This window comes from Phalaenopsis equestris, unplaced genomic scaffold, assembly GCF_001263595.1.
Source record: "Phalaenopsis equestris unplaced genomic scaffold, ASM126359v1 Scaffold203579, whole genome shotgun sequence".
Taxonomy (NCBI): Eukaryota; Viridiplantae; Streptophyta; class Magnoliopsida; order Asparagales; family Orchidaceae; genus Phalaenopsis; species Phalaenopsis equestris.
In genome coordinates, this window is record NW_018223193.1 from 27,910 (window position 1) to 52,550 (window position 24,641).

A 24,641-nucleotide genomic window follows, 5' to 3' on the forward strand; every position below is an offset into this window, starting at 1 on the left:
AGGTGCAGTGATTAATTTTCTTTTAATAATTCAAATGCTTTTATGCATTCCTCATTAAAATTAAATTTTGTGTTTTTTTCTAAAAGTTGGCATAATGGCTTAGTTATTTTAGAAAAAAATTTTATGTAACGCTCGTAAAAATCAGCATGTCCTAAAAAGCTTGTTACTCCTTTAACATTAGTCAGAGGTGGTAATTTTTCAATAACTTGAATTTTTGCAAGATCTACTCCCATGACATTTTCAAAAATTTTATGCCCAAGTACAATTCCTCCTGCAACCATAAATTGACATTTTCCCAATTTAGTACTAGGTTGATTTTTTCACATACTTCCAGAACATAATTCAAACGAAGTTCCAAATATCGAAAAATCATCAATAAACACTTTCATTCCATGTTCAATCAAAATTGTTAAAGATTGACATCATACATCTTTGAAATGTTGCAGCTGCATTTCATAGTCCAAAAGGCATTCTACGAAAAGCAAATGTTCCATATGGGCTTGTAAATGTTGTCTTCTCTTGATCCTCTAAAGTAATTGGAATTTGGTGATAACCTGTATATCCATCTAAAAAGCAATACTATTTGTTCCCAGTCAATCTATCCAAGATTTGGTCTAGAAAAGGTAAAGGAAAGAGATCTTTTCTGGTGGCCATGTTTAATTTTCGTTTAATTTTCTATAGTTTAATTTTCTATAGTCAATACAAATTCGCCAACCAGTAACTTGTCTTATTGATATTAATTCATTTTTTTATTTTCTTCAACGGTCACTTCTCCTTTCTTTGGAACATAGTAAATTGGACTTACCTAAGCACTGTCTGAAATAGGATATATAATTCCAGCATCTAGCCATTTTAAAACTTCTTTTTTTAACAAATTCTTTCATTATTGGGTTTAATCTCCTCTGAGGATCAGCTTTAGGTTCATATTGTTCATCTAATAGAATTTTGTGCATACAAATAGAAGGACTAATTCCTTTAATATTTGATAAAGTCCATGCAAAAACCTTTTTATATCTTTTCAACATCTCTATTAATTTTTTTTCTTGAATTTCAATTAATTCTGAAAATACAATAACAATCTATGTAGATGACTCTCCTAAAAACACATATTTTAAATAGGCAGGTAATATTTTCAGTTCAAGTTTAAGTGGTTTAATACTTGAAGGAATAATACTTGAAGTTTATTATCGTTTTCCAACAAGTCTAAGGTTTCAAATTTACCCTGAATATAATCTAAATCTTCTTCTTTTATTTCATCCTTATTTTAAAAAATTCTCCTTGCCTTAATTTGTCTTCAAACTTTTCCTTAAATTGCTCATTACTCAAATAATTAGTTACTTCCATCCTAAAACATTCACTATCTTTTTCTATTGTTGGATATTTCATTATTTTTGCAATATTAAATGTTACTTCTCGATTATTAACTCTCATTATTAATTCTCCTTTTTGCACATCTATCATAACTCTCCCTGTTGCAAGAAATGGTCTCCCCAAAATAATAGGAATTTCTTTATCTTCCTCCATATCTAATACTATAAAGTCTTCAGGGGAAATAAATTTATCGACTTTTACTAATACATCCTTTATAACTCCTTTTGGATAAGTTATTGATCGATCGACTAACTGAAGAGTTACAATAGTAGTGGAAATCTTTCCCAAATCTAAACTTTTAAAGATCAATAAAAGCATAAGATTGATACTCGCTCCTAAATCACATAAAGCTTTTCCAAAAAACTTTTCACCGATAACACAAGGTATAGTAAAACTACCAGGATCTTTTAATTTTTTAGGAAGCTTTTTCTGAATAATAGCACTACACTCTTCATTGAGTGCAACGGTCTCATGATTTATAAACTTTCTTTTTTTGTTTAGTATATCCTTCATAAATTTCACATAATTTGGCATTTTTTCCAAAGCTTCAACAAAAGGAATGTTTATCGTTAATTTCTCAAGGATTTTAAAAAATTTTGTAAATTATTTATCTTTATTCTTCTGCTTCAGTCTTTGAGAAAACAGAGGTAATGTTTTTTCTAAAGGACCTTGTGTTTGTTCATTTTCATTTTGGTCACTTTCCATTTCTTCCTTCTCTTCATCAACTTCAACTTCTCTTTGGATCCTTGCTTCAACTTCTTTTCCACTTCGTAATTGAATAGCTTTAATTTGCTCCTTATTTTGATCTTTTGGATTAACTTCCACCGTACTCGGAAGAATTTCAGAAGGTCTGTTACTGAGTGCAGTAGCAATATGTTCTAATTGATTTTTAATATTTCTAATAGCTACCCCTTGATTTTGTATTTGGTTTCCGATGTTTAACTTTACTTCTTCCATCATCAACTTCTTTTCCTTAACTTGTGGGTTAGGATTAGAGTTAAATCCAAGAGGATAATAAGGTCGATAACTAGAATTTCTTTGGTTGTTCAAATTTTTGGAGGGATTCACCGAATTGGTATAATTATTCCAACTAAAATTAGGGTGATTTTTCTATCCAGGATTATAAAAGTTAGAATAGGGATTATTATTTTGATTATTTATAGCATTTAAAGTTACATAAGATGATTGAGTATCAATGATCTGTCCTAGTGAATTTTCCTCTAATATTGGGGGTATTTGAGAATAGTTCACTTCTATTTAATCAATACTTTTCAAAATAGTAGCAATTTGAGATGCTAAAATAGACATTGCATCAGAATCATGAATACTAGCTACTATCTTAGGATTTACCCTTTCAAAGGGTCATTAAAAATTGTTAGTAGTCATTTCTTCAATTAGAGAATATGCTTCATCAAAAGGTTTTTACCTTAGTGATCCACCCGCAGCAGCATCTATAATAGATTTAAGTAATCCCACTAATCTATTATAAAATGTTTGAATTATTAACCAATCTGGTAGAGCATGGTGTGTACATTTTCTAACAAGATCTTTAAATATTTCCCAAGCTTCATATAAAAATTCCCCTTCAAACTGACAAAAAGATGTATATCATTTCTAAGCTTAGCAGTTTTTGAGGGTGGAAAATATTTAGCTAAGAATTTTTGTGATAGTTCTCCCCAAGTTCTTGTAGATCCAGGTGCTAATGAATTTAACCACGCCTGGCTTTATCCCTTAATGAAAAAGGAAAAAATTCTAAGTCTAACAACATCATTGACACTCCGTCAAATTTAAAAGTAGCACAAATTTCAAGAAAACTAGTAAGATGTAAGTTTGGATCTTCAATAGGTGTTCCTCCTGTATCATTTGAATAATAGCAGGTTTAAGCTCAAATGAATTAGCAGCAACATCAAGATTTTGAATAGTGAAGTGAAGTTCATCTGCTGTTGGATTAACATAATCTTTTAAAGGTCATTGTCAATTTTTGTTTATTTGATCATTTAAGTTATTAACCATTTTGTTTAAATTTTTAATTTATTTTTTTTGTTTATGAATTTTTCTAATAATACGCTCTAATTCTGAATCATAAGGTACTGAATCTTCAAATCCAAGATTTCACATAAACAAATATAATAAGCAAAGAAAATTTTCTTAAAAATAACTTTTAAGTAAAAATATATTTATTTTTGGATTTTTTATTTTTAAATTTTTTTTATATAGATATATCATCTCTAAATTTTCTAATTTACCAAATATATTTAATTTGTCGTTACCTTCCCCGGCAATGGCGCCTAAAACTTGATCCCAAGAATATAGTTGTGTAAAAATTATATAATCGATCCCACTATGCAACGATGCTAAAAGCTTGATGCAATATTTTATGAATAAGAAATTTAAGCAATTAATGTTGGGATTTTACGCAAGCATACGTATCGTTATCAAGTAATAAAGGACTTTCTATTCAAGCCCCAAATATCGATCCCACGGGGAAGGTTTAAATTTGAAATGATAAATTTACTAGGAAATTCACAGAAAGTCAAAACAAAATTATTGTCACTAATTTTGAATGTTGAGATATTATCAGAACTAAATTATTTAATTAATAACAAAATTGAAATACAAAGTTTAAACAGTAACTACTAAATTATTAAACTATGTTTATGTGTTGAAGATTTTTTATGTGAAAAAATATCTTTTCCACTTTTGGTAAAATGAGATGAGATAAATGGTTCTAATATGTATTGTGCCAAATAGGAGAAGTTTTAATTCTCTACCATGATACAGTGTTATAGAAAATCATTGGCTAATCCCAGGTTTATTCCCTAAATTTGTGGCTAGGCTAGGAGGATATTAGCTCCCACTCCAGAGCTCACACTTCCCTTTACCTAAAGGCTAACTCTTGCTTTAGTTTTTAAATACTAAGACCGAATTGGAGATTTTAGTCTGTCACCCTAAAGATTATCCAATTCTACACCCAATAAAGTATATTTTCTTATTTATTTGCACTCAATTCCATGAACGAAATTCTCCTTCATGGAATCAAATGTGATCCTCACTCTGTTGTAGAACTCATACTAAATTTCCTGGATCATTTGTTTCATAACACATTTTAACAATTCAATTGGCCATATCAAAAAATAAATTAAGTTCGGAGTTGAAAATTATCACAATTTATTTTATATTTTAATATTGGCACATCCTTATTATCTCTTCATTTCACCATATCTCAGATTTGGGAGAAAGATAAAGTAAACTACTCAGACTTCATGAGAAAGATACAACAAAAAATAAATTTCATATATAAAATAAAGTTCATACAATACTAATAAACAAAAAACACTTATCTGAAACTCTTTCTCAAAGTAAATCCCTTGTAACTTCTTCTAGAAAATGTAGGAAGAAGAAATCTCTAACTTTTCTCCTTCTCCAACACTCTTAAAGAAGAATTCACACTTAATCTCACCACAAAAACTCTAAACTCTTACAGAAAAATCACTAATAGACTCCTAAATGGTGGTGGAATGAAAATGGAAAAAGTGTATGGAGGCGAGGTGTGGCGAAAATGAGCAGGGACGAAGAGGAATGAAGAGGGGGCAAATAATGACCAAAAGAGAGAGTTTTTCTGATGAATTTCGGCCCCAAATAGAGCCTAGAGTTGGTTCTCCAATATGTGCATCCAAAAACTCTTCAAAAAGCGTCCAAATTTGTTGAATCTTCTAGAAATAAGGCTTGAACCACCATAAGCGTCGTTGGCCCCCATTCTGGTGTCGTCGGTGCCAGTGTTCATTTAATTAATTGTTGCTCTTTGTCAAACAACACCGGAGCACCGTTAGCGCCCATTCTGGCGCCGTTGGTGCTAAACAAATTTGCAACTTCTTCATTTTTGCTCCAAATTTCATCCTTTTTGCTTCCTTTTTGCTTAAAGTCCTAAAATTCAACAACCTACAATATTCAACAACCTGCAAGAAAAATTCAACAACCTGCAAGAAAACATAAAAATATCTTCCAGTAAAGTGCAATATCACCAGAAAATTAGTATAAAATACGGGTCTAAAAATGCATATAGTTTTGGTATATCACTAAGTACCCCCTTAGTTAGTGATAAAGATTAAGACATATGAAACAAACTTACTTACACCTTAGACTATGTCGGTGTCGTAGGATGAAGTAACCATGGTTAGTCACCTCGAACCATCTAATAATAGGAAGGCCTACATTTGTCATCACTGGGCTATGAATTGAGCATGAAGATCGTTAACTATACAAAAATTGATTTGAATTTTGGTTGATATTGAGATAAGATTAAAATAAATGGTCGAGTCATGGGCCAAAAATTTAGATCAAATTTTCTTAAGCCGACCCTAGCTCGACTTGAAATCAGATTGTTAACAACTATAGTGATGTTAAGGCAGAGAACTTAGCTCTAAGATCATTAATCTCATAAAAATTGATTTAAATTTTCACTCTTATCAAGATTAGATCAAAATAAATTTTTAATCTATGAGCTAAAATTTTGGATCAAAATTTTTTGAGCCAATTTTGAGCTGACCCTAGCTCGGCTTGAAATTAGATTGTTAACAACACTAGTCATTACAATGGTAATGGTGGAGACCTCTCCCTTTTCATTGGTTAATAGTTTATGGATACTAATGTACTATGAATGATGGAAACCTATGTGCATCTTGACTGGGAGTGTTATCTCAAAATTAGGTTAGTTTACCAATTTAGTCTCCTTATAAGGTCTAGTTTAATTTTAGGGCTAAGGTTTCACTTCCATTTAAAAATCCTTCTAGCCCATGTCCCTTAGTTTGGAGTTAAACTCTAATCAACCTTCACTATCAATTACACCTTAAAAATCCAATCAAGCCTTCAATTTCAAATCAAAACTAATTGATTTCAATTCAATCTCTTCAACTAAAATCAACTTCAATCACCCTAAGATTCTAACCTCAGTCAATCAACTTGGATAAAACTTTATTCAAACCTCTAAACCTAAAATCACTTTTACAATACAAAATCACTTTCAAAATTCTAAAACTTTCAAAACAATCAAAACCTTTTTTATGAAGACAATAATTAAAACTTTTTTCAAGAATAAAACAAAAATTTAAAACTCTTAAATCTACAAAAATGAAAGACTTCAAAATATATTCAAATCTTAAACTTAAAGCATTTTAAAATCATTTAAAACTCTGAAACATTTTAAGACTTCAAAACTAAACCTAAAATATTTTAAAATATTTTCAAGACTTATGACATTCTAAAATGTTAACTAACGACAGAAGAATTTCAAACCTCGAAAAAACTTTACCAATTTTAAACAAACTCTTAAACTTCAAACAAACTTCAACTAACCACAAACAAAATTCTTAATAACCTTGCAAAAATTGTAAATAAATATCAGCAAACCCTAAATAAACTTTAATTAAATCCAAGAAACTTCAATCAAAAGCTCAATCATTCAAAACTTTCATATAAACTTCAAATACCTTTAAAACAACATTAACAAATTTATAACAATCTTTCGTTAAGTCAAATTAATTGACTTTAATTAAATCAATCTAACTCAAGTCTTCAAATTAAGCAAATCAATCAAAATCAAACTTTTTTAAAACAAATCAATATTTTTCGAACCAAATCAAACTTTTTTCAATTCAAATCAACCCAAATAAATCTTTTCAAAACAAATCTAATTTATCAAATCCAAAAAACCATACCCTTTCTCAACAAATTCACAATTCCATTCTTCAGGTCATGCCTTCATCTCATAGTTAGCTAAGCCTTTTCCTAGGCTTTTATATCACACATCTTCATTAGACTATAAGTCTTAATCATTTTAACTCAAATCAAATCCTTTCAAACGTATCCATCAATCTGAAATTCTAAAACATTAATCTTTAAGTCACTTATTGTATAATCATGTATAATATAAACCGATATTTTAATCAAAACTACTCTCAAGAGCTACAACACCTGAGATGTAATTAATAATGAGGGATTATCCACATAAGGATACCATACCCCAAAATAAAATAAACTCTATCCTTCACCCATAAGATAGAGAAAAATCACTGGTTTCACAGATCCATATGTCTTAAAGATGTTTCACATCCAAGTAACTAGATTCATTTTATGGTAATATTTCTACCCTTCAGGGTAATTTATTATTCTTCAAATGTTGCATCTTATCATTTAAATATAAATCTTCTAAGATATATGGTAGATACCTAATCTGACATCCACGAAAAGAAATATCCCGAATAACCCCTCTTATGTTAGTGTACATGACGCTAACAATTTTTTAGATTGGGTTTTACAAATAAATGAATTATTTATTCTACATTAGATTGATGACTACTAATGAACCACTGTTGGTAAGATAAAGCTCATTGTTCATACCAAGCCATGCTTGATCAACATTGTTAAGGAGGTGAAAGAAGTAGCAAAAATTGGGTATGGATGAATAAATTAATTAAATCTATGGATTATCTAAGGCACCAGAATAAGAAATTACATGGGAAACTTTTAAATTAAAGATAGGGTTCCTTTTAGATAGATAAGTATCTCGATACATTTGAGGTCATGGCTTTTTAGACTAATTATATTGATAATAATTAATAGCTAGCCACAATTCTTATCATTGATCTTCAGATGAACATTAGAAATGAGGTAAAGGATTTTGAAATTGATTTAATAGATGATGCTTTCCACATTTAAGTTGTAAAAAAAGGTCAACTTTTTTCTTATACTTAGTAGCTAAACTATTGCTACTCGTACAAAGTGTTTGACTACTATGCCTACCCTTACCACTTTTAGCACTTAAATTTCTAGGGTTCCTATTACACAAAGCCCTAAGAATTTTATAGACATTAAATATTCGAATTAACATGAAAAGGGTCACTTGCATCACCATAATAAATTTTTAATCCACTTCATGAATATATCAAATTTTCTAGATGATGATGATACAAAGGAGGATTCTAATGAGACATTATCTTCTATAAGAAAATTCACATTGCATATAAATATCAAATTAAATTTGAGAGATGATTGAATTCTAGGCGTGAAATGGAGGTAAAGAAGAAATACCATTTCCATATGTGTGATATATAATGATAAATGGTGCAAGATTGTCATTAATGGCGATAATGCCATAAATATTGTATTCATCAATACAATAATAAAGGCTAACCACCATGCTAAGTCTCACTATGAGCTCGTCGATGCAATATGGTTAAATCACAACACTTGCCCCACCAAAAGGAGGTGTCTAGTTTTCTTAAGAGTGTAGATATGAAGATAAAATTTGGTGTAATATTTTCTCTATAAACATAACATGCATCTTTTTTGGTTTATCTTGGCTATAGGACTTACGTGCTATACATTATAACATGAAAACACACATGTGTTCAAGGGTTAGATTAAGATTATCTTGATCTTAACTATCAAGCTAGAATAAGAGAAAACTATCTTAGAATCACATTGACCATCCCTTAATGTCTAGACCAGGCCCACTTTTCATAAAAATGCTAGGTCACAATTATTAATAATTTAGTCCATAATTGACGGGGAAGTGATTTTACATCAAATTCTACCATGATTACACTATATAGAAGGATAGAGAGGATAAAAAATTTTACCATTGAAAGTGAACTATTTGGTTTTTCCTCACTACATTTACTTCATGTGGAGGACCTTATGCCTATTACATTATACCTTATTTTTTACTTCTATCAGAATAAAGTGGTTTTGTCTCAAAATGATTTACTAAAATAGTTTCCACAACATACCATAGATTTTGTGCTTAGGTCTCAACTCTCAATCCTTCTCCATTACTAAATAAAGCTAACTAAGTATGATGAATTAAGAAGGTAAGTAGATAAACTACTTATAAAAAGATATCCCTCAAAAGAGTTTTATTCCTCATGTAATTCTAGCCATTTTAATCCAAAAAGGGAGTGGATATTTTAATCCATAAACCTTACATTAGATAATAAAGCAATGTATAAGATAAGAATCAATTAAATATTTCTTATACATTTGTTGGATTACATGTTAGATTTTTTTTTGAGGTTAGCTAATTTTCAAGGAAAGATTTTTTAGTGAATGTCACCAAATCAAGATTATAGTAGTTGATGAGTGGATGATGAAGTCTTAGATTTCAGTGGTCTTTATCAGTGGTTAGTCATCAAACTTTCCTTGTCTAATGCTCATGGTATATTTATAAGAATGATGAATACTATAGTGAAGTTGTGTATAGGGAAATTTTAATTGTTTTATTTTGATGAAACCGTCATGTTTTGGGCATTTGGTGAAGCATTATTATTTATTTTGATGAAAACATTATTTTAGTCATCACCAAATCAAGTTTATCACCATCTTAATCATCTAGCTCAACAACAAATATGCTTTCCCCATAATGAACTCTTCCACCCCCTCTCAAGATTGAAGATAGCTTCAAAATCCCAATAATATAATGATATAGTACATCTAGTAATAGTGCCTTAGGTTAGACAATTTTTCTTCAAGGTAACGTTCTTATAATGTATCATGTCCCTCTTCAACTTCTTTAATGTCACCTCTCCTAACATCCTACCTCATGACTATCTAAAAAAAGCTTTCTTATCTTCAGCATATTTAAGAAAATTAATAATTTTGTATTATATTTATCATGTTGAGTGCGATGATATATATAAGGCGAACAAACCCATGTTTTTAAACATGATCCTATATACTGTCGTAGAAATGCCTTCATTAGGTTTAAATTCCTAAAATTTTTATCTCCATTTATGTGGTTATAAAAAGCCTTATTGCTTCGACCCAACCTATTGAATTCTTCCTTAAATAGATATTCCCTAAACCTTAGCCTAATGAATAGAGCAAATTCAACCATTCTTAATATAACATCCTTATCTCTAATACCGAACATAATAGAGTAGCCTTCACTCTCATCATCATCAATCATATTGAGTAAAAAAGCTAATGAATCATTACCTTAAGGAACTACCGCTTATGACTCTTGAATAACTAATTGAAAGGGTAAATATCGATCATTAATAACAAGGTTATTAGCCTCAAAATATCAAAAAAAACTTTTCCATCACTTCCCCAAATCCATTAATGAGCAAGCATTGTAATACCTTCTACATATATGACTAAAGTGAATGTATGCACGCATAAGAAAATAACACCAATTATTTAATTTTAGAAAAGATAATGAATGCAAAAAATGTAAATTAAACAATACTTGAATAATGGTTAAGCGATGTTTTATCATTATTTGAATCATACTCAAAACATTTTGTGAACCTTTATTACAACCATGATCTAACTCTATAAAACTCTATTTGAACTTTGTTCAAACCTTGATCTAATCTGGATAAATCATAATTGAACCAACTTCAAATTATGCTGAAAACATGTTGAGAACTTTATAAATCAAAGTTCGAAGATGCTTCAAATATATTGTACAATGATTAATGCCATTTTGGTTCAAGTTTAAAATACAAGTAATATTTTTAAATTTAAATGCCAAAATACATATCTCAATTTTCTTGAACAAATAACTATTGACCAAAACAAATATTTACTATAAAACTTTCTCATAAATTGATTAATTGTGAATGACGATGATCAACAGAGACAGAGGAGCTACAAAAAGGCTCATATATCTTTTTCTATAGTTTGCATGATACTTCTTTTTCTATGGTGGGCATACTCATTATAGAGAATTTTTGGATATATCTCTCACAAGAAAAAATAAATAATAATCATATTTGAATAATTTATACTATTATAAAATATATGAAGTTAAATTTTCAAAATTTAATCGGGAGGTCGAGGCTTTCCAAATTTTATTTCCTCTAGAGTACTTGCCGCGGCTGGTTAAGATAGACAGGGTGCAGCACCCACGTAGATCTACGAGCCCGCGAGCTGACAAAGCTCACGGCGGCGAAAATGGTGCTCACCAGGAAATGGTGGAAGATCAGCCATCTCGCCGGCGGCGGCAGAAACGACAACGATAGGTTCAGTCTTCCCTCAATTGACGACTTCAAACCTTTGGACACCGAAGGTCAATTCCCCTGACCCTAGCACCATCTTTCTACTCCGGTGCCTTAGATCTTTATTTTCTGGGTTATTCTTCAGAGCAGGAAGAGATGATTAGGTCTTTCGAGAGAACGCACGAACACCAGAGTCGTTTATGGAGGGTAAGCCCCCAATTTTAGAACTGCTTGGGTTAGTGCCTATGAATTTCGTGTTTTTTTATCTAGTTCTCCTTTATATTGGTTGTTTTAGGGCGTGTTTGTTGCACTCCTCCTTGGGTATGAGGGCTTCTGGATACATTCCATCTTGCAGCAGGCCTGGAATCCATGGGAACTGGTATGGAATTGAAGGGATTTGTGAGAGAGTTGCTTATATATAAGAATTGAGGTCATTGAGCTTTCTTCTCGAGACAGCTCTACTCGCAAGGATTACATTATTAATTATTATGGAAATTTTATTGTAAACTCATCTGAACTCTGCCGATTAATTTGAGAAATCGTGCTGCAGAGTCATGGGTGTTTTGTTTTCTTCAGTCTTAACTAATGCACTGATAATTTTGCTTCAAACATATGTAGATTACTTGGAATAATCCTACAGTTAAACATGATTTATTTAAAATTCCTTAAAAAATAAGTTGATGTGAATCAATATGTTTAGATTTATAATTAGGGGCATTTTTATCAATATTGGCAGCATGATATTAGATTGTTGATGCTTATTAGTACTCACTTTGGTTCTGACACCATGTAAATTATGTGATCAGCGCTATCATGCATACTTTATGGAAGATGTTCCTAGCTGGATGGTTATTTCTGCAGGTTTGTGTTAAATTTAATTTCTTGTTATTCACACTTGTAAATTTCAGTTCTAGTCTATTATGGAGCACTTGTTATGGTTCAACCTTCTTTGTTTGGAAAATAGGGAACTTGGCTTGATACAAAAACTGTCCATCCTTCTTGCCAATTTGCTTTTTTTGATTATTTAAAGATTCATGATCTTTATCAATTGGTTAGATTCTGCAAATAAACACATTATAATATGTGACTATCAACTTGCCTTGGGCTAGTTTTTCATATGTTATGTATTTATCTTACTTGGAACTTGTAGGTTACACATCAGGAAAACGTTTGAACCAATGACGTGCAAAAACTTTTGTAAAGTTGGCCGCACAACGTAAGTATACGTGTCAAATAATATTGCGGTTAGCATATCGATTCTACAAGAACAGTGTAACAATTATTTTAGTAGAGAAATCTTTAGTTTATGAATCTGTTGAATCATATTATTCTGACTGAGACATCTCTATTCAATCCCGAATTAATAAAATTTCAAGAATTTGCATCATCTCTATTCAATCAATCTTTCTCAGAGAATCCTCTAGAATTCTGGAGAAAAGATGAACCTGTAGCAATTATAGAACCAATCAATCCCAATCTCATTATTCGTGTAAGACCAATGAAATATACTACAGAAGATAAAAATGAATTTCAAATTCAAATACAAGAACTTCTAAAACTGAAATTAATAGAACCAAGCAAAATTTCTCATAGCAGCCCTGCCTTTTTGGTTAGAAATTATGTTGAACAACTCAGTAGGGAAAAACTCGTATGATAATAAATTATAAAAAACTCAATGAAAATATAAAATTCGATTGATACTTCTTATCCAATAAAGAAGTACTGATAAATCATATTAAAACTGTCAAATATTTTTCAAAATTAGATTGCAAATCTGTTTTTTGGCAAATTATGATGCATCAAAATAGTAAAGAATTTATAACATTTAGTACTCAGCATGGTTACTATCAATGGAATATTATGTCATTCGGTCTTAAAAATGCCCCACAAATATTTCAAAGGTGAATGAATAACACATTCTCTGATTTTTCTCATTTTTATTTAATTTATGTAGATGATATATTAATATTCAGTAAAAACATTACTCAACACTTAAAGCTTTTAACTCTATTATCTCAGAAAGCCAAAAAATATGGAATAACATTATGTAAGAAAAAAACAGTTTTTATTAGAAACACTATAGAATTTTTAGGATTAATAATAGATAAAGGAGCCATAGAATTACAAGATCATATCCTTAAAAAAAAATATTTTAAAGATATAAAAAATAAAAAAAAGATTTGCAACGATTCTTAGGATGGATTAATTACGCAGAAGCTTTTATAAAAAAAATTAATAGAATTAAGAGCTCCTCTTCAAAAAAAGTTAAGAAAAAATATGAAATAAAATTGTGATGAAAAAGATCAAAATACCATACAAGAAATAAAAAAAATTATGTAAAAATCATCCAAAGCTTCATTTGCCAATACCAGCAGATTATTTAATTATAGAAACTGATAGTTCTGAGATTGCATGTGGAGCTGTTTTTAAAGCACGAAGAAATGAGAAAGAACTTCTCTGCACATACGACTCAGGTACGTATACTCCCACTGAATAGAATTATCATATTAACGAAAAAGAACTTTTAGAAAACTATTAAAAAATTTGAAATATACTTTAATTAAATTTTTTTAATCAGAACTGATAATAAAATAACTATATCTTTTATTAAATGAAAAATTATATATTTTTTATCAAATAAAAGATTAATTAGATGACAGTTGATTTTCTGCTTACTCTTTTGAGCTAGAATATATAAAAGTAAAAATGTTTTAGCTGATATTTTATCTCGTGAATTATGCAGGAAATAAATCTGTCACAAGATGAAAATATGAAATTATATGATACAAATTTAGAAGAAGACATAAAGTGCAATACAGACTTAGCAAACTATCTCGAAGTATTGAAATTACAGATATGGAAGCTCGAATGCGAAATATCTTTTGGTGAAAGAATTATGAAAGAATCCATAAAATTAGAGATTACCTTAAAGGGCAAATCAAAGAAGATGAATTAATATTTGTGTCTGAATTAAGAAAAATCAGAGATTTTTCTAATCTAAAAAATATAAAAGAAGAATCTGTCTTTGAAGAAATAAAAACTTTAAATAAGCTAAAAATTACTAAAGAAGTATTAACTTCCTCCAATTATGAACCCTCTTATGCAAAAATACTGCAAAATAAGGACATGAGTCCTAAAAAGAATATTATAGAAATAGCTAATGAATGACAATAATTTTCTTTATATAGCGAAATAATTAATTCTCAGATATACTTTCATTCACCTGGATATTATCAAGTCACATATATATATATGAAAATTCCGATAAAAAAATTATATCTGAATTATATAAATGTGGAATGATAAGAATGATTTATTTAGAAGATGAAAATCTTCTTAAATTTTTACCCAAGCAATTATCTGATGTGGTAGAAATTTTTCATTCTGTAATTAGGGTTAGAATATATTTATAAAAATATTTCAAACTTATCCCGTAAAAGAATGAAATATTACTCTAATTCAATTAGGGATTAGTAATGAACCATGCGTTCCAAAATATAAACCCACTAGAGTTTCATTTCAGCGAAATAAAGTTGAAGAATTATATCAAATATGGATAGAAACAAAGAAGATGACTATATTTATTATATGGGTTTATTATTATTCTGAAAATTTATTTATTTATAGCCATTGTAAACAGACCACTCGCAAAATACACGAAGTTATGTATAAAAAGTGGTATTCCATTCTAAGTAAAAATAATATATCTGCTAGCAAAGCTGTAAAGAATTATTATGTCAGAAGCTCCAACAAAAGGAAAATATACATAAATGCATGTATTATAAAAAAAGAGATACAATACCAGAAATATGAGATAGGAAGAATGTGAGAAAGATTCTTTGAATTATGAAGAAAAATTATTTGAAAACAGCTGGAAAGAACAAGAAGATAACTTCTAAAGGATTCTCTGAATTATTTCAAGATAGTTGAAAAAAAAACTTCCAAGTGGAGCATATTTCAGGACCCACTCAAAAATAAAGAAAAGGATGATGTAAGAAGTGACGCAAAACTGCTCAATTATTAAGAAATAATCATCAGCCATGTCGATTTGAAGCACTTAAAAGATCTATATAATGAAACAATTTCTTCAATTGTTCTGCCCCTCCTCTTTCTCTTCTCTCTTTCTTTTCTGTAAATTAATGTGTGCTAGCCACTGCGGCTAAATTTCTGACTTCTTCTTCAAGATATCTGTAAGTATTTTCTTTTAAGCATGTATGATATGTTGTTTTTCTGTTTTAATGAATGATAAATATATTATGTTTTGTTACATATTTTTATTCTAGCTAGTGTAGCGTAGGAAACGAAACTAAAGTTGTGTTCTGCATCTCTGAAGTAATCATGTAGAGTTGTGTTCTGAATAGATCAATGATCTTGTCGAGCTGTTATTTTCTTTAGAAATCTACGAAGAAAAACATGATATGAACCGGAGGTGTATAGATGAAACTCTTGGATAAGAATAAATAACTTAATATAATATTTTTATCATCCGTAAGAAGGAAGCTTAATGGACCCTCTTGCTTAAGAAACCTTGCAAAAAGATTGAAGAAGATATTTTTAAACAAATGAATTTTAGAAAGAAAGAATTAAAAAATATAGAGATAGAATTAAAAAATATTCAAGAAAGTTTATAAAAAATAAAAGAAAATGTTAATGAATATAATAGTCAAACGAGTTACAAAAATTCTCGAAATAAAATAGTATCAGAGCCTGTTGTTCAAGCTGGGACATCTTCATATTATTCTGAAGCTTTTGAAGAATTTCATCAAGAACATAAAAAATATAAAGAATATCGTAAAGAACAAGATATTACATATAATTGCCCCAAACATAAAGTATGCTTATGTACAAAAAATTAGTCTTATGATTTAAATTTTCTTTCATAAAACTCAAATGAAAGAAGAAAAAGAGTTGAAAAGAAAATTATTATTTGACGATTTTATAGATTATATAGGAAATAAATTAAATGCTGACTAATGATAAATAAATCGTATCTTGAAAATGAATTTAATCGTATCTGTGAGTTATTATAGATAAATATTACAAATAATCAATTTAATGGTATCTGCTGACTAATGAATTCATATGAAACTCAGATGAAAGAAGAAAAATAGTTGAAAAGAAAATTATTATTTGGCGATTTTATAGATGATATAGGAATAAACTAGATGTTGACAATGATAAATAAATCATATCTTGAAAATGAATTTAATCGTATCTGTGAGTTATTACAGATAAATGTTAAAAATAATCAATTAGAAGTCTTCAAAAAAGAATAAATGTTTCATATAAAATCTCCTTTAGGAAATTCTAACGAATGGATTGTAATAAATTACATGATTTTAAAACAGCAATTGAAATTAGGATTTTATTCTGAAATCATAACTAACGAATAACTCGTTAATTTTTGGAACTAAATCAAAATCAATTGAAAAAGATTAAATTATTTAAAAATAAAATTCAAAACAGATATAAAAAACTAGCACATAATGAAAGCACTCCTAATATACACAAGTTAAGAATAAAAATAATACAAAGACAACAAATTTTAAATAGTAATATAACAACGACAACCATCCTAGCTAAATGTTGTAATTTAGAAAAATTTTACTGCAACCCTGAAATTCTGGGATGGACAAATATCCAAAGAAACATTCAAAATTCTATTTGATTAAATGAAATCATCAATGTTGAAGAATATTCCTTTTTTGAAAACGAAATCAAAGACTTAATCAATACTTTGACAAAATATCAATTTATGAAAAATCCAATAAACTATCATTCTGTAGATATCCCAATTTTTATCTCAAATGAAGCCAGCATTAGTTCTAATCCAGTTAATACAAATATTATCTCTCATTCTAACTAATTACCTCCTAGTGTTAGTATTAAAAGAATTCCAATTCCATGATCTACTAATAACTCTATTAATAATAAACAAAAATTACCTGATAATATATCAGAACTTATTAGTGGTTATGAAGTCTATTTAAATATTGATTACTGTAAAAATATAAATGAAATAGTAGACAAATGAGTAATATAAAATAGTTTAACAATATATAATTATAATTTAAAAGGAGAAGACGTATATAATTATATAACAAATACATTAACAAGAATAAAAAATAAATGATTTTCAGGATTATCACCTGAACAAAAAAATACTATAAGATAAACATGTAACCCAAATAATCTTGGAAGCTGTCCTAATGAATATGCAAAATATTTAAAAGGAGAATTCTTAAGATATAGTCTTGACATTCTCAGATGGACATAGGCGAAAAATTACATCTCAAGATGCTAAACACAAAATAACATCTTTAAATATATGCAATATTTGTTATTTAAATGAATATAGTTGTGATTATAAAAAATTTTTCTATGATATATTATATGAAAAAAAACAAGCATATTTAGATATGCATTTCTACAAACTACTAGAACCGTATAATATTTTATGGAGTCAAGAATTCAAACAAATATATCCTAATGATACCTGTTTAGGAAGTCGAATACACTTTGCCTTAGAAAAATTAGCTGAAGCATGTCAACAAGTTGATTTACACAAGAAAAATAAACAATATAAACAATCTCTGTTTTGTGAAAAATCTTACTTAATTCCTCAACAATGGAGATGTTCATTACATAACACCTGTGAGTGTTCTGCAAAAAAGAAAAAGAAAATTTTTTTTAGAAAAACAAATAAAATATATTATAATTCTAATAAAAGAACCTTTAGAAGAAAAGAAAATAATACAAAAAATAAACAAATTAGAAGTAATAAATGTTGGATATGCAAACAAGAAGATCATTATGCAAATAATTGTCCACAGAAAACTAAATTAAGTCATGTACAATCCACTTCAATATTAAATGAATCCAATCTTCATCCTATTTTTGATTTATCAGAAATAGACAACGAAGAAGATTTATACGAATTATCTGATACTGAAAAAAATCTTATAAACATTATTTATTCTGATTATGAAATAGATGAATACCTATATTCTGATTAATGTCCGAAAACCATGAATTTGATATAATTAATGATAATAATATCGAATACGAAAGACATTACATTATCTGACGAAGCCTATAATAGCATAGCAAAAAGAGAACTATCATTAGGAAATAAGGATTGCTTTAAAATGCCAATATTTATTTGGAAAAGAAGTATTCATTATAGTATTAGACAAGGAGAACATCCTATTGACATAATAAATACTGAAAGAACTCAAATTCCTTTATATAATTAACAAATAAAACGACAAGATCTACAAAATATAAAAATCCTGAAAAATATACACATCTTCTTTGGAGGAATTCAAATACTAATCAAAGCTTATTTTAGAAAAGGCATAGATAGTCCTATTACAATATGTATTCATTCAAGAAAAGATATTCTATTAGGAGTAATACAAGGTAATTTATGCTATCAAACACTTATGTTTAATCTACACCCTAATTATGCTATAAATATTAATGATAAACACTTAGAATAAATATTAATGATAAACCATAAACTTGATAAAATAAAAAGATCACACTACGCCATAAACTTGATTGATAAAATAAAACTAAGAGAAGGAAGTGTTGTATATAGCATTACCTATCAAGTTGCCTATGCATATAGTAATCAACATAACACTTCCTTCTCTTAGTTTTATTTTTGGAATACATCAAGTATCCAACCAAGAAGATCTCTTGAAATTACTCACCCTAAAAATCTAACTAGAACAACATCAACCATTACAAGCCTAAAAGAATATAATAATAATCAATTATTATTATCTGGATATTGTATTACTCCTAAAAACAAATGTACAATTTTACTCAACACCGGTGCACATAAATCATACATTAATTAAAATTTGATCCCGTCAAACTTACATATCTTAAATCATAATCCATATATTTATGGAGTCTACGTAGGACAAGAATACACATGTACTCACAAATTTAATATACTTTTTGGATTTTGCGATATTAATAATCGAAGAATAGATTTTCAGCATTTATTCTTTGTCGATGATAAAAATTCAACTAAAATACTATTAGGAATGAATTTTTTACAACAACACACTACCACATTTACGCATGAAAAGATTGAAATAAACAATAACACTACAAAAAATTGCCGAAATTTCCTAGTTACAGTTATGTATAATTATATATTTCTACATATGAACTTATTCCAATACACACTTTATGTGATACTGGTAGTGATATTACTGTATCCAAAAAATTAATGATTCCACCACATATACAAACACAAAAAAAATCTCTTATTAGAAACCTTTAATGTTCTTAGAACCATTAACGAGTTATGGGAGAATCAATTACTTTTAATAGACTCCGCAATAATAAAAATTACAAAATTATGGTGTCTAACTGACGAAGGACCTGACTTAATCCTAGGAAACAATTTCTTCAAAACATTATCATCATTTATACAAACTCACGAAAAAATACCCCAATAACACCCTCAAATAATGAATTACAATGCCCATTATTACATTATCCAAAATATCACATAACACCTTCTAACTTTCACAGCTATCGTGGTGATTATCCACTAGATAGAGATATAAAATCACAATGTCCTCATTTATTTAATTCAAATTCAAGACTATATAAAATTACAAATCCCGAATTAATAAAATTTTGAGAATTTGCATCATCTCTATTCAATCAATCTTTCTCAGAAAATTCTCTAAAATTCTGGAGAAAAGATGAACTTGTAGTAATTATAGAACCAATCAATCCCATTCTCATTATTTGTGTAAGACTAATGAAATATACTACAGAAGATAAAAATGAATTCCAAATTCAAATACAAGAACTTCTAAAACTGAAATTAATAGAACCAAGCAAAAGTCTTCATAGCAGCCCTACCTTTTTGGTTAGAAATCATGCTGAACAACTCAGAGGAAAAACTCGAATGGTAATAAATTTTAGCACCTAGAGGCCTTTGTTCATCTGAGAATGTCAAGACTATATATTCTAAGAGTTCTCCTTTTAAATATTTTGCATATTCATTAGGCCAGCTTACAGGATTATTTGGGTTACATGTTTGTCTTATGATATTTTTCTGTTCAAGTGATAATCCTGAAAACCATTTTTTTGTTATTCCTGTTAATGTATTTTCTATATAATCTTATACGTCTTCTCCTTTTAAATTATAATTATATATTGCTAAACTATTTTCTATTACTCATTTGTCTATTATTTCATTTATATTTTTATAGCAATCAATATTTAAATTGACTTCGTGACCACTAATAGGTTCTGTTATATTATCAGATAGTTTTTGTTTATTATTAATAAATTTATTAGTAGATATCGGGCTTAAAATTCTTTTAATACTAACACTAGGAGATAATTGATTAGAATGAGAGATATTATTTGTATTAATTGGATTAGAACTAGTAATGACTTCATTTGAGATAGAAATTGGAGTATCAACAGATGGATAGTTTATTGAATTATTCATAAATTGATATTTTGTCAAATTATTGATTAAGTATTTAATTTCGTTTTCAGAAGAAGGAGGTTCTTCAACATTGATGATTTCATTTAATCGAATAGTACCTTGAATGTTTCTTTCGATATTTGTACATCCCAAAATTTCACGGTTGGAATAAAATTTTTCTAAATTATAACATTCAGCTAGGATGACTGCTGTTGCTATATTACTATTTAAAATTTGTTGATTTTGTATTATTCTTATTCCTAACTTGTGTATATTAGTAGTGCTTTCAATATGTGTTAGTTTTTTATATGTGCTTTGAATTATATTTTTAAATAATTTAATCTTTTCCAATTGATTTTTGATTTAGTTCCAAAAATTAACGAGTTGTTCGTTAGTTATGATTTCAGAATATAAACTTAATTTCAGTTGTTGTTTTAAAATCATGTAGCTTATAACAATCCATTCGTTAGAATTTCCTAAAGGAGATTTTATATGAAACATTTATTTTTTTAAATTTTTAAAGACTTCTAATTGATTAAAAGACTTCTAATTGATTATTTTTAATATTTATCTGCGATAACTCATAGATATGATTAAATTCATTTTCAAGATATGATTTATTTATCATTAGTCAACATCTAGTTTATTTCCTTCTAGTTTATTTCCTATATCATCCTATATCATCTATAAAATCGCCAAATGATAATTTTCTTTTCAACTCTTTTTCTTCTTTTATCCGAGTTTTATATGAAGGAAAATTTGATTCATAAGAGTAATTTTTTGTACATAAGCATACTTTAATTTTGGGGCAATTATATGTAATATCATGTTCTTCACGATATTCTTTATATTTTGTATGTTCTTGATGAATTTCTTCAAAAGCTTCAGAATAATATGAAGATGTCCCAGTTAGAGTGACAAACTATAATACCATTTTATTTCGAGGATTTTCGTCACTCGTTCGACTATTATATTCATTAACATTTTCTTTTATTTTTTCTAACTTTCTTGAATATTTTTTAATTTTATCTCTATATTTTTTAATTTTTTCTTTTTAAAATTCATTGGTTTAAAAAAATTTTCTTCTTCAATCTGTTTGCAAGATTTTTTAAGCAATAGGGTCCATTACGCTTTTTTCTTACGTATGATAAAAATATTATATTAAGTTATTTATTCTTATCCTAGAGTTTGATCCGTACACCTTCGATTCTTATAATGTTTTTCTTCGTGGATTTCTAAAGAAAATAAGAGCTCGACAATCATTAATCTATTCAAATCACAACTCTACATGATTACTTCAGAGATATAGAACACAACTTTAATTTTATTTCCTACGCTAAATGTAACTAGGATAAAAATATGTAACAAAACATAATATATTTATCATTCATAAAAACAGAAAAGTAACAGATCTTACATGCTTAAAAGAAAATACTTAAAGACATCTTGAAGAAGAAATCCGTAATTTAGCCACAGTGGCTAACACGCATTAATTTACAAAAAAGAAAGAGATAAGAGAAAGAGGAGGGGCGGAAGACTTTGTCTTCAACTGAAGAAATTGCTTCATTATATAGATCTTTTAAGTGTTCCAAATCGTCATGGCTGACGATTATTTCTTAATAATTGAGCAGTTTTGTGTCACTGCTTACATCATCCTTTTCTTTATTTCTGAGTGGATCCTGAAAATATGCTCTACTTGAACTTTTTTTCTTTCTAACTATATTGAAATAGTTCAGAGAATCTTTTAGAAGTTGTCTTTTTGCTCTTTTGGCTATCTTCAAATAATTTTTCTTCATAATTCAGAGAATCTTTCTCACAGACTTCTAACTTCTAGTCTATTTATATTTTTTTTATTGTATCTCCTTTTTGACAATACATGCATCTATGTATCTTTTTCTTTTATTGGAGCTTCTGACAGAATAATTTATTTACAAATTTTCTAGCGGATATATTATTTTTACTTAGAATGAAATACTACTTTTTATACATAGCTTCGTGTATTTTTCGAGTTGCTTGTTTACAATGACTATAAATAAATAAGTTTTCAGAATAATAATAAACCCATATATTAGATATATTCATCTTTTTTGTTTCTATCCATATTTGATTTAATTTTTCAGCTTTATTTCTCTGAAATGAAATTTTAGAGGGTTTATATTTTGGAACGTATGGTTCACTACTAATCCCTAATTAAATTAGAGTCCCTAATTAAATTAGAGAAATATTTAAATTAGAGAAATATTTCCTTCTTTTTCTTCGGGATAAGTTTGAAATATTTTAATAAATATATTTCAATGCTTAAATTTCTACAGCATCATATACTTGCTTGGGTAAAAATTTAAGAAGATTTTCATCTTCTAAATAAATCATTTTTATCATTCCACATTTTATCATTCCACATTTATATAATTAATTTTTTGATCGGAATTTCCATATATATATATATATGTGATTTGATAATATTCAAGTGAATGAATGTATATCTGAGAATTAATTCTTTCGTTATATAAAGAAAATTGTTGTCATTCATTAGCTATTTCTATAATATTTTTTTTAGGACTCATGTCCTTATTTTGCAGTATTTTTGCATAAGAGAGTTCATAATTGAAGGAAATTGGTACTTAGTAATTTTTTGCTTATTTAAAGCCTTTATTTCTTGAGAGGCAGATTCTTCTTTTATATTTTTATTTAGATTAAAAAATCTCTGATTTTTCTTAATTCAGACACAAATATTAATCAATCTTCTTTGATTTCCCCTTGAAGGTAATCTCTAATTTTTATAAATTCTTCAATAATTCTTTCGCAATAAGATATTTCGCATTCGGGCTTCCATATCTGTAATTTAAATACTTCGAGATAGTTTGCTAGGTCTGGATTAGACTTTATGTCTTCTTCTAAATTTGCATCATATAATTTCATATTTTCATCTTGTGATAGATCTATTTTTTGCATAATTCACGAGATAAAATGTCAGCTAAAATATTTTTACTTCTATATATTCTAGTTCAAAATAGTAAACAAAAAATCAACTTTGTCTTCTTATTAACCTTTTATTTGGTAAAGAATTTATAATTTTTCCTTTAATAAAAGATATAGTTGTTTTGTTATCAGTTCTGATGTGAAAGGTTTCATTAAAGAATATTTCAAAATTTTTAATAGTTTTTTAATTGCTAAAAGCTTTTTGTCATTAATATGATAATTCTGTTTAGTGGGAGTATACATACCTGAGCCATATTTGCAGAGAAGTTCTTTCTCATTTCTTCGTGCCTTAAGAACAACTCCCCATGCAATCTCAGAACTATCAGTTTCTATAATTAAATAATCTTTTGGCATAATTTCTATAATTAAATAATCTTTTGGCATTGGCAAATGAAGTTTTGGTAGATTTTTACATAAATTTTTTATTTATTGTAATATATTTTGATCTTTTTCATCCCAATTCTAGGCCATATTTTTTCTTAACTTTTTCTGAAGAGGAACTCTTAATTCTGCTAAATTTTTTATAAAAGCTTCTGCGTAATTAATGCATCGTCAGAATCGTTGCAAGTCTTTTTGATTGTTTATATTTTTAGAATAATTTTTTTTTGTTAGGATATGATCTTGTAATTCTATGGCTCATTTGTCTATTATTAATCCTAAAAATTCTATTGTGTTTGTGATAAAAACTGCTTTTTTCTTACTTAATGTTATTTCATGTTTTTTAGCTTTCTGAGATAACAGAGTTACATGTTTTAAGTGTTGAGTACTTTTTTCACTGAATATTAATACATCATCAACATAAATTAAACAAAAATAAGAAA

General features: G+C 28.1%; 1 protein-coding gene across 2 annotated transcripts in view; it reads left to right on the forward strand.

The window, feature by feature from the left end:
- The first annotated feature begins 11,210 nt into the window (after positions 1 to 11,210).
- LOC110036190 overlaps positions 11,211 to 24,641 on the forward strand; it is a 45,291-nt gene continuing 31,860 nt past the window's right edge. For both annotated transcript variants that reach the window (XR_002295216.1, XM_020740578.1), the window contains exons 1-4: positions 11,211 to 11,440; positions 11,515 to 11,576; positions 11,665 to 11,748; positions 12,176 to 12,230. Coding sequence is in view for 1 of the 2 variants with exons in the window: in XM_020740578.1 (XP_020596237.1) it covers positions 11,326 to 11,440; positions 11,515 to 11,576; positions 11,665 to 11,748; positions 12,176 to 12,230 (316 nt within the window). In the remaining variant the exon portion in view is untranslated. The remainder of the gene's footprint in view (positions 11,441 to 11,514; positions 11,577 to 11,664; positions 11,749 to 12,175; positions 12,231 to 24,641) is intronic.